Source organism: Myotis davidii, unplaced genomic scaffold, assembly GCF_000327345.1.
Source record: "Myotis davidii unplaced genomic scaffold, ASM32734v1 scaffold1167, whole genome shotgun sequence".
In the NCBI taxonomy this organism is placed as follows: domain Eukaryota; kingdom Metazoa; phylum Chordata; class Mammalia; order Chiroptera; family Vespertilionidae; genus Myotis; species Myotis davidii.
In genome coordinates this window covers 237,703-249,899 of record NW_006297659.1, presented here as the reverse complement: position 1 = coordinate 249,899, position 12,197 = coordinate 237,703, and the positions used below count along the sequence as shown (strand labels likewise).

Below are 12,197 nucleotides of genomic sequence, written 5' to 3'. Positions count from 1 at the left end.
TCGCCACCCAGCTCTAGCCCCCCCACTCCCACCCCGCACCACCACTGGTTGTTTCAGAAGGTCATTCCAGAAGGTCATTCTGCCGTCCGGTCTGATTTGCATATTAGCTTTTTATTATATAGAATTTATATATATATATAACATTTCTAAGCCTTCCTATATAGTTCTCAGAGAGGAAAAAAAAGCTATAGCAATTAAAAGTTTCAGAACTGGTTAAGTCAGTGGTTCTCAACCTTCCTAATGCGCGACCCTCTAATACAGTTCCTCATGTTGTGGTGACCCCCAACCATAAAATTATTTTCGTTGCTACTTCATAACTGTAATTTTGCTACTGTTATAAATCATAATGTAAATATCTGACATGCAGGATGCATTTAGGCGACCCCTGTGAAAGGGTCGTTCGACCCCCAAAGGGGTCGTGATCCACAGGTTGAGAACTGCTCGGTTAAGTGAAACAAAATAGCATGAATGGAAACCAAAGTATAAATCTCAGGGTAACCTAAGGCAGAGACTGTACTTAGGAATTAAAATTACTATCAGCACAGTGTAGGAATCAAATCTAGATATCAATTTGTATTATCACTAGATGAGAGACACTCACCCAAGTAAACACTGTTTTCTGTGGCTCCTCGGGCAGCTTCTACAATGTCTTCTTCATCTTCTAAAACACCATCATTAGATGCATAACTTGTATCATCAAAAAGACTGATGGGAATGACTTTGCCATCCTTCACCAACCAGGCAGACGCAATGGGAGTACAAAACTAAACAAAAGTGGAAAAAAGTTTAAAATAATTTGAAGCATTCTTTATGTATTCCAATTTCTAAAATACTATTTACAATCACAAATTTTAAATTTCTTATTTTTCTAGATTTATTGAGGCATAATTGACAAAAATGTATATATAGAGCAAAATGTGATATTTTGATATATGTATACATTGTGAAATGGTTAGCACAATTAAGCTAATTAACACATATCACCTCACACAGTTATTTTGTATGTGTGGTAATAATTTCACAATGTGTATGTATATCAAATCAGCACAATGTACAAAACAAATAGATAGTTTTTACTTGTCAATTATACTCAATAAAGCTAGAAAGTTTTCCTTAAAAAATCTATACTCTTGCAAATTTCAAGTATACAATACAGAATTACCAACTACACTCATCACCATGCTATACATTACATCTCCAGAATCTAGTCATCCTACATAACTGAAACTCTGTACCCTTGACCAACATCTCCCCATTTCTCCTTCCCCTAGGCCAGGGCAATCACAATCTACTCTCTGCTTCTATAATTTCAATTTTTTTAGATCCCACATATAGGTGAAATGATGCAGTATTTAACTTTTTGTGTCTGGTTCATTTCACTTGGCATAATGCCCTCCAGATTCATTAACACATTAAGTGCCCAGTCAGTCACCGGTGACTGACACTATACCAGTGATTCCCAAAGTGGGTGCTACCGCCCCCTGGTGGGCGCTGCAGCAATGGGGGGGGGGGCGGTGATGGCCACAGGTGCATTTGTTTTAAATTTTTTTGTATGACCTTTCTATTCTGAGTTCAATAAATAGTTTCATAATTTCAAACTTCAACGTTTCTAATTTACACCTTTCTTTACTATATTTCACGAGAAAGGTAGAAACATTAATGCATATGTCTTTCTGTTTAATTGCTATTAAAATTTTAAAAAAATTAATTTCCAGGGGGCGCTGAGTAATATTTTTTCTGGAAAGGGGGCGGTAGGCCAAATAAGTTTGGGAACCACTGCACTATACTTTCCATCGGAAGACAAAACAGGCTGGGCACTTAACGTGTTAATGTTGCAAATGACAGGATTCCCTTTAATAAGGCTGGATAATATTCCACTGTAAAAATACACACCACATTTCCTTTACCCATCCATCCAATAATGGACACTTAGACTGATTCTATATCTGGGCTACTGTGAATAATGCTATAGTGAACATGAGAGTGCAAATATTTCCTTGAGATATTGCTTTCACTTCCTTTGGTTATATACCCAGAAGTGGGATTGCTGGATCATATGGCAGGTCTATTTTTGAGGAAGTTACATACTGTTTTCCACAGTGGCTGCACCAATTTACATTCTCACCAACAGTGCACATAGATACACTGTTATACACCATTCACCAATAACTTTCTTTTGTTTTTTTCATAATAGCCATTCTAACAGGTATAAAACCACAAATTTCTTAATGCATAGAGAACAAGATAAAATCCAAATTGGCATCATTTCCCACTACCCAATATGTTTGGTCAAACTGAAAAAGGAAGAAACAGTTCATAAATTCTCAGTGGTTTTAGTTACCTGATATTCCCATTCTAGATGTCCTCCCTTCTTGCTAAAGGCCATAACCTTCCAATCCGCAACAGAGACTTTTATCACTGTGTCCACTATGGCAGCTTCCTGTTCTTCCACATCTGAGATAATTTCAGACTCTTTGTTCTGACTGGGTTTTACAGTGCTTTCAATAAATCCGGCTCTAGTTTCCATGTCTGGAATATACCGAAGTTCAAAGTGGCCAACACTGAAATTCCACCTTAAATTCACAAATGCATGTTTTAGAAATTTACACTTGAAAAGAGGGAGCCAAATAAATAACTTTTCTACAGGGAAATAGCAAACATTAAGATTTGGTGATGAGAAAAAGAACTCAACACAATCTTCAGGAAAGAAGCGCTGCTAATTTATGCCACAAGAGGGCATAACTTTGTCAGGGTTTGGAAAGTTGTGAGCTGACATCAGCTATGGGACAGATTTTTTCTCAAAAATTAACAATTGTTCACAATCCCAAATCAGGATGATTTTCTTAGAACACATCAAAGTCATCTTAAAATGGGATAGCAGCATGCAGTTGGACTTACTTCTTAATTCAAGTCTGGGCACATTTCATTCAAGTGTAGAGAAATTAGTATCTCCCAATAAGCCAATGTAAAAGGCAAGATGAATACATCAATTTTAAATTTATGTGAAAACATGTCCTGAAAGGCAATGTGACCAAGTATACCTGAAGGTCACACACCTTACCTCCAATCTCTATTGACTGAGAGCTGGCAAGTCACTTACCCTTTCCTGAGTTTCAATGTCCTTAACCATAAAGTGATAATAATAATATTCCTTCTATATTTAATTTACAGAAAAATCACTTAACTATTAACAGTATAATATCTTGTCATTTACATATAAAATGGCCTTAAAATTACATCTACTAAAAAATATATACTTAAGGAACATAGGTCTTAGACCCCCAGGCTCTTCCTTTATAGTGACTCAAAATTCTAATTAATTTGAACATCTGTTCCTATGGTAGCTGAGCAACCGGCAAGCACTCGAGCACTTAATAAAAAATAATAATAAAGCAAAATCCTATCAAGAATACAAAAGGTTAGGTTGCCAGCAGATATAAAACGTTACTCACAGTCCAGTGAATGTAAGAAAATAAAATTTGGAAAAAAAAAATAAAATAAAATGGCAAAGAAACAAAAAAAAAAAAATGAGTTAGAGAAAACAACTTTCTGGAAAGGAAAATGAATTGTACTGCATCATATATAAATCTGAAAGTCTGGATTAGCCCTAGTTGGTTTGGCTCAGTGGATATAGTGTTGGCCTGCGGATCAGAGTCCCGGATTCGATTCCTATCAAGGGCATGTACCTTGGTTACAGGCTCCTCCCTGACCCGGGCCCTGGTCAGGGCTAGTGCAGGAGGCAACCAACTGATGTCTCACATCGATGTTTCTCTCTTTCTTTCCCTCACCCTTCCATGCTCCCTAAAAATCAATGGGAAAATATCCTCAGGTGAAGATTAAAACAAGAAGAAGAAAAAAGAAACGAAAATCTGGCTCACTTTCCAAAGATAAAAATGGGATAAAAAATTATTACTACAAAGGCAATTTAACATTTAAATATTAGGTTTTTAGGCCTAGCTGGTTTGGCTCAGTGGATAGGGGGTCAACCTGTGAACTGAAGGGTCCCAGGTTCAATTACAGTCAAGGGCACATGCCCAGGTTGTGGGCTCAATCCCCAGTGGGGGGTGTGCAGGAGGCAGTCAATCAATGATTCTCTTTTATCACTGATGTTTCTATCTCTCCCTTCCTCTCTGAAATCAATTAAAAAATACTAAAAAATAAATATTAGGTTTTTAAAAATCACACATATATGTAATTTAAGAACAGCATAACTTATCCAACCATCTTATTTTTAATCACATATTTAAAAGTAAAAATTATATAAGGAATTCATTATTTGAAAAAAAAAATTTTTTTTTACCAAATAAATTATATCTTCATACTTTAAGAAGAAAATAGACTAAAATATTATTTTAAAATCAGGGTAATTGGAAAAACTATGAAACTACTACATAACAGAGAGAACTCAGAGTGAAAATGGTCAGGGCTGAAATAAAGCACATTAACTTTCTCTTGAGACTTTTGCATTGAAAAAATGTTGATCAGTAAGCTTGCTCTGAAAATTATCATTAACCTAAAACTAAACTCATATATTATCATCATATGAGACTCCTTCTAGTTACCATATCCTTAAGCATATGGAGAGAAGCCCGGTACAGAATTTGTTAATAATCATGAAGCCATTTTTAATTTAGGGCTTACATTTTTCTTAAAAGAATAGTATGCTTCTAGGGAACCAAAAGAGTTCAAAAAAATCTTCAAAGAAAAATCTGAGTAGTTTAAGTCTTGGTGTGGTTCTAAATAACACTAGCAGCTATATGATCTGAATACACACTTCTCATTGCCACTGCGAGGCCCGACAGCTCTAACAGTTTTCTGGGTGCGCTGTAGAAGCAGGATGTCTTCTTGTTCCATTTCATCATTATCCCATCGGCGACAACCCAATGCTGAACAGATGTACCTCACCTGAAAAAACATATAAAATTAGTTTAGCCCTAGCTGGTTTGGCTCAGTGGATACAGCGTCAGCCTGTGGACTGGAGTGTCTCGGGTTTGAATCCAGTAAAGGGCAAATGCCCAGGTTGTGGGTTCAATCCCCAGTGAGGGCATGCAGGAAGCAGCCGATCAATGATTCTCTCTCATCATTGATGTTTCTATCTCTCTCTCCCTCTCCCTTCCTCTCTGAAATCAATAAAAATATTTCTTAAATTAGTTTTAAAAAATACAAGTTACAGGAGGCCAGAGCCATTAAAGGAATCTCTAATTTATGTTTTTTTAAAAAGAAAAGTATGGAAGAAGCACCCAAATATTAAGAAGCATCGTAGATTACCAACTCCTAAAATTAGTTATTTAGAATCATAAAAGCAGCAATGAATATTCCAGGGAATGATTTTAAGGACTTAGATAATTTTAGTCTTACTTGGAGCATTCCATGGAATATACAAAAAGAAATGGGTAAAATAAATAAATAAATAAATAATAAAAAAGAAATTAAAAAAAGAAATGGGTAACCAGTTTTGATATCTTAACATCAATACAATTTCAGATGAATTAAAAAATATCCACCTCAGAGTTTCCATATTACAGAAGTAGTTGGTTTTTAAAAATTTGAACCTCTTCTAATAGCTGCAGTATTTCAAAGTACTTCCTTCAAATCTTCATTAAAAGAAAAAGGAAAAATCTTAGTATGAACCAAACTAAAATCCTAACAGAAAAAAAGCATACCTACCAGAATACCAGAATTTTGCGAAAGCACATCAAATCAGAGACCTGAGGATCTGGTTCATGGCAGTGTTTACAGGGAACACTGAAATACACAGAGGACTCAAGGCCTTCTCAATGCACTGCAGTATCAGGAGGTGAAGCAGAAAGCATCTGCACCAAGTACTACGGACCTAACACACAGGGAACCGCTCAAGTGTGGAAAACTCAAGGGTCAAAAGATAATTTTTCTATTTTTCCTTGTTTTAATTTTGTCTATATATAAGACAGTCACATACCAAGGTGTTAGGGATTAAAAAATATTTTACCTTTCTAAAAAAGATGCTTTTAATTGGTCATTCCTAATAATGGATTTTAATTGCAAGACACAATTTTATTTTTTTAATATATATATTTTTTATTTCAGATAGGAAGGGAGAGGAACAGAGAGATAGAAACATCAATGATGAGAGAGAATCACTGATCGGCTGCCTCCTGCATGCCCCCTACTGGGGATCGAGCCCGCAACCGGGCATGTGACCTTGATGGGAATCGAACCTGGGACACTTCAGTCTGCAGGCTGATGCTCTATCACTGAGTCAAACCAGCTAGGGCGCAAGATACAATTTTAGAAGCAGATTATGATTACATCCTAAGAGCTAATAACGGACAAAGTCTAGGACTTATCAGCATGACTGTCACCAGACAGATCAAGTCAAATCTGACCTTGAAAGTTTCTGACCCTTTTAAAGTCTCAGTTTTCTCAACTTTAACGTAAGTACAATTTTCTTCTTGGATCCTCTATTATAGGATCAAACTAGATAAAGAAATAAGTGGTACATTATTCTTATTATGACTGTTATTAATCTTTGGAGGGTTCTTCATCCATCCAAATGGAAACAAAAATATGTAACCCTTAGGAATACTGTGAGGATTTCAAAATAATGTGCAATAAGTGCACCACCACAGAGAAGAACCTGTTGTCTTGCTTCTGCTGTCCTGGCTCTGCTGTGTATTGTTATCTTGGATAAAGCTAGTTTCTCTTAATAATATTTCCCCGTTCACTTTATATATAGTTCTTTTATTACACCAAATGATATCCTTGGGGGAAATTTTAATAAACCTCAAATAGTAATAGTATAGTTTAAGAAACTACTTCTATTACAATTTATTCTGATTTCTCCCCAAGTAAATTCAGTATTTTCACTCACCTTTCCAGTACATGCACTGAGTCCATAGGTAGTGAGAGACTTCCCTCCAACCAAAACAACATCATCTCCAAATTTGTAAGAAGATTCAAGAAGTGATTCAACTGTAAAAGGAACTGTTTCCATGCTCTCACGGTCTCGGTCCCACTGGAAGAGGTCTCCATCCAGGGAAGGAATGATCATCTTATTCCCGAAAACCTAAAATAAAAGTTACGTTCGAAAAAGACCTTCACTATAAGAGGAGTAACTACGAGCTGGAGGGACTCTAGCTTCCTTCTCAAGCAGCACAGCTCACCAGCAAACAGAAGCAACTAAAAAGAACTGCCACCTCTCCAGGGGCATCCATGCAGTTCTCCAGTATGCTTTTCCTCCAACTGTTTGCCAGGAGTGTCCTTATGATATGTGAGTTACCCAAGAGAGCTCTGTGATCAAGTGAGTTCAAGAAGAGGTTACTACAGGGGTTCTTATTGTGATTGACATGCTATGTAGATTTTCCAGCGAGGGGGACAGCATATGCAGTACTTTCCAAGCCTATTTTATCCAGGCCAATTGCGGTCATAGGCTCAGATCCAAGAACACAAGTTGATTCATGCAGTAGCCCATCCTTTTTTGTACTTACTTTCTCAAGTCAGCTGTGTGCTAGAAGCCTGGAAACCAACTGGTAACTTACTGAGTTTATGTTCTCAGTTGTTCTTCCTCTTTAACAATGTTTACTGAGGGCCTACTATGTGCCAGATACTATTCTGTTGCTTATGACAGATGACACCAATGAGCGAAATAAATAATAATAAAATAAAAACAATCTCTGCCATTCTGGAGCTCAAACTCTAGTGTCGGCAGACAAAGTAATGAATAATTATAAGGTAATTTAGGTGATAAATGCCAGAAGGAAAAAATAGAATAAGATAAAGGGGACTGGAAAATGTGCATGTGGGAGGGGGAAGAGCCAGTCAGTGAGGAGTTAAGGGTAGACCCTGCTGAGAATGCAATATTTGAGCAAAACCTAAACCTGAAAGTTAACCATGCTTATTTCTGGGGCACACCCTTTACCAAGAAAGACTTAAGGTGCAAGTGCCCATCATAAGGAAAGCGAACTGTATTTAACTTATTGCTGTACTATACAAACTGAGACACCATTACATCCTCAAAAAGTGTTTATTGTACTTCTAAGAAATATTTACCAGGTATGCTTATGTTCTTACATTTGTTTATAAAGTGGCTGTAAAAATAATGCACTCAAATCTAGTGCCCAGATTTTGTTATCTAATTCCAATCCCCACCAAAAGAACGAAGGCTTCTCACACAAGTGATTGATACCAGGACTGGGTAGATAAATATCAGCCTTTAACATCGGATTATTCTAGAAAGAACAAATGTAATTTAACTTAAAAAAAAAAAAGGATGGGAGCATGCCACCAGCAACATTTGGAAGAGTTTAAATACCAAAATAATTAACTACTAAATTATAAATCATTAGGGAAAAAGAGGAATTCACAAGCCCATACTGATAATAAATAGATAAAATAAATAAATATATGGGGGAAAGGGAAGACTCTTATTGCAATAAAATGCCAAGTTTCTACTGGTAAATATGAAAGGAGGGCTGCAGCTGGAAAAATTAGCATTTTGTATCATCATAGTAAAGATTGAATCAGGTCAAAAATCAGCAATGGAATTAAATCTAGGTGAAAATTTTGATGAGAAGCAGGATATTTGAATGGTCTTAAAGTATTCCCCACACACTGCTTATTATTTACAAGAATTTCATAAACAGTAATTATATAGGGAAGAGTTCAGACAATACCTTGACTAGTGACCAAAATTAATAACATCCCTGATGCCCTAAGGCAGTGGTCGGCAAACTGCGGCTCGCAAGCCACATGCGGCTCTTTGGCTCCTTGAATGTGGCTCTTACACAAAATACTGGCTTCTGCGCATGGGCCATGAAGTTTCAATAGCACTGTATGTGTGCGCCCGCATGTGTTATTTTGTGGAAGAACCACACTCAAGGGGCCAAAGAGCCACATTTGGCTCGTGAGCCGCAGTTTGCCAACCACTGTTCTAAGGGGAGGACACATCATCTATGCAGAATCCTCACCAAGTATACACAAGCTGCATCTGAGCACAAGAAACACCAGACAAGCACAGGAGGAAATTTCAATCCTATCCTATATAATAAAAGCCTAATATGCTAAGTGTCCAGTTATCCAGTTAGCTATTCTACCAATCAAAGCATAATATGCTAATGATATGCTAAGGCCACTCAACTGCTTGCTATGACGGGCACTGACCACCAGGGGGCAGACACTCTGACTGGTAGGTTAGCTTGCTGGAGTCTGGGCCATCAGGACTGAACTACAGGCCAGACACACCCTGGAGCCCTCTCACGATCCCTCCCTGGCTGGCCAACCTCCTGCATCCCTCCTCGGCCTGGCCTGCACTCTCTCGCAATCTGGGACCCCTCGGGGGATGTTGGAGAGCCGGTTTTGGCCCAGCGGTGGAATGACCAGTCTCTAAGATGCGCACTGACTACCAGGGGGCAAACGCCCAATGCAGGAGGAGTGCTACTCAGCTAGAAGCCTGGGGAGTGCCCACAGGGGGGGCGCCACTCAGCTGGAAGCTGGGCTCTTGTCTGGCAAGCGCAGCGGTGGTGAAGGAGCCTCTCCCACCTCCACAGCACTCCTATGGGGAGCAGACCTAAGTTGTCAGTTGGACATTCTCCAAGGGCTCCCAGACTGTGAGAGGGTGCAGGCTGTGCTGAGGGACCCCCCCCCCCCGCCGAGGGCACAAATTTTGTGCACTGGGCCTCTAGTTCTTAAATAAAAGGGCAGAGAGACTGTATTCTTCAAAAATGTCAACATCATAAAAGACAAAGTCTGGACGACAAGATGTACTGAGATGGAAGATGCTACAAAAGACATTATTAGGTCAACTGATTAAATAAGAATATGAATGGTAGATTAAAATATCAATATAAATTTATGAAGTTGATAACTGTACTGTGATTATGTAAGAGAATGTCTCTATTAGAAAGTATTTAATGGTAAAGGACCATTATGGAGATCTAATATATTTTTAAATGTTTCAAGAAAAAAGTGTGTATGAGGGGTGAGGGGAAGGGGAGGAGAGAAAGAGGCACTCAGATGATAAAGCAAGCAAGTTTCAGTACGTAAATTTGGGTGTATAAGGGTTGGGGAGAGACCATTTTTATTTGAACAATTTTTGTAGTTTGAAATTACTTCCAAATAAAAGGTTAATAACAAAGACACTCAGGAGCCTTGCAGGAGCTCTGTAATATAAAGCCAGAAGGCTATGCCATTGAATCAAAGTTCATCATAACACTGGCTAAAGATCTACAGTTATTACTTATTTACCTATTTAGATTTACTTTTTCATATTTCTTGATAACAAGATAACAGATCTTATTTTCAAAATATTGCAACTTTTCTTTTTGTCTGTTGTCAACTGTTCAAGTTGAAGTTGCCACTAAGAACAGATATGGGGGAAGGAAGGGATGGGCAGATTAACCAAAGAATTTCTATGCATACTAGAGGCCCGGTGCATGAATTTGTGCATGGGTGGAGTCCAGCTGGCTTGCCCCAATTGGGCAGATCAAGCTGAGCTGGCCAGGGGGAGGGGCTTTGCGTGGTTGGCTGGCCGGCTCTGCTCTCTGGTCAAACTCCGGGTCAAGGGAACAATTTGCATATTTGTCTTTCATTATATAGGATTATGCATAACCTATGAACACAGATAATAGTGCAGTGAAGGCCTGTGAGGAAGAGGGGTTGAGGGGGTCAATGTGAGGGGGGGAAAAAGGAACATCTGTAATACTTTCAACAATAAAGAAAAATTTCTAAAAAAAAATAGAGATATAGATCAAAGTATACATACTCTATTGTGGACAAAAAGGGGCCACATGCTAACCTGATACGCTCGGGGCCTGTCTGGCAGCCTTGCAAACTCAGAGACCTAAAGTAGCCACAAAGGATGGTCTGAAGTTCACTAAAAAACAATTTATGGTGGGTAGTCATGTCCTTGGCTGGTATCTTCCCTGACAAAGGTCAATCTTTATCTTAACTGAACCTGTCTATTCTCATTTTGCATCTACGATAATTTATTGTTGGAATATCAGAGTAATTTTTCTTTTTCTGGACTCTCAAAGCATAGATACGCCTCTGCAGAGACTGCAAATCCCCTCATTCTTATTGAGTTAATTGTTGACTGTTAACTATCCTGTGCCCACCTACGTAAAAGATGTACTATCATTTTACTTTTTATCCAATCCCAGAGGTTTCCCCACTTTGCCTTCTCCCACATCCCTAACCAATCACCAATGGATTTCAAGTAACCCACTTACATCTCCTCTTTTGTTTTTAATGTATAAAGTATGTGAAAAACTGCACTTCTCCAGAGCATTATCTCAATGTGTTGAGATTCTGCTTCATAGCATTTGTCGGCAATTTGGCTCAAAAAAACTCACAAAAATTCTTTACAGGTTTGAATGTTTCTTATGTTAACACTATGATAACAATCTGTAGTATTTAGCAAATATGACCTCCCATTTTGAGTTACATATGTTAGAAAATCAAGTATTTATTGTCTCTACCTTCCATATTATGTTAGGTATTCTATATTGTATTTACCAGAATAGTAAATTCAAATTATGATAAAGTTAAAAGAATAGGCATTTCAGGTTGTCCAGCCCTGTGGACAGTAGTACTAGTCAAGTACAAACAAGAAAAGTAGATGTGTATCTCTAAAAAAAAGAGGAGTGAATAGGTCTATAGTACAAAGGTAACATTTGTTTGGACTTATTTCCTTTTCCATTAACTTCTTTTCCCCTAAGGCAGTAGCAGGTCCTTAGGGAACACAATGGCTCCTAATTCCAAAATAAAACAAAACTATCTTCTATTTATATAAAAACCCTGGGTGTAACGTCACGACTGATGCTCAATCAACCAGAAGGAAGTCAATCCTGCAGGGGTCATCTTGGAAATGGCTGCACCCTCCCCAAGCTGTTTTCCATGAGGGCGGTGAGGTTTCAGGCAGGAACCCGCCCTCAGAGCCTGGCCACACTGAGTCCTTGTGATGAAGTATTTAGAACTTTAACGTCACATGCTCTTCGAACTCAAGAGAAAGCAACATATAACTGACCATGTCTGAAAACAGGTTCAGGTAGGAATATTCCTACTCTGTCTAGAGTTTGTCCTTGTGATTTAGTAATAGTCATCACAAATGCTGGCATCATGGGAAACCGTCGTCGAATCAATTTAAATGGGAGGCCAGTGTCAGATGGGGACAAATTAATTCTTGGAATCAGAACAGCCTCTCCCTCTGAAGATCCTGTTAC

General features: G+C 38.2%; 1 protein-coding gene across 5 annotated transcripts in view; it reads right to left on the bottom strand.

Moving 5' to 3' along the window:
* The window catches only part of LOC102762010 (eukaryotic translation initiation factor 2-alpha kinase 3), a 66,222-nt gene that overhangs the window by 14,209 nt on the left and 39,816 nt on the right, over positions 1-12,197 (bottom strand). For all 5 annotated transcript variants that reach the window (XM_006773311.2, XM_015570202.1, XM_006773310.2 and 2 more), the window contains 4 exons: positions 6,851-7,045; positions 4,775-4,905; positions 2,342-2,573; positions 602-764 (listed from right to left, as the gene is read on the bottom strand). In XM_006773311.2, coding sequence (XP_006773374.1) covers positions 602-764; positions 2,342-2,573; positions 4,775-4,905; positions 6,851-7,030 — 706 coding nt within the window. In that variant the 5' untranslated portion in view covers positions 7,031-7,045. The remainder of the gene's footprint in view (positions 1-601; positions 765-2,341; positions 2,574-4,774; positions 4,906-6,850; positions 7,046-12,197) is intronic.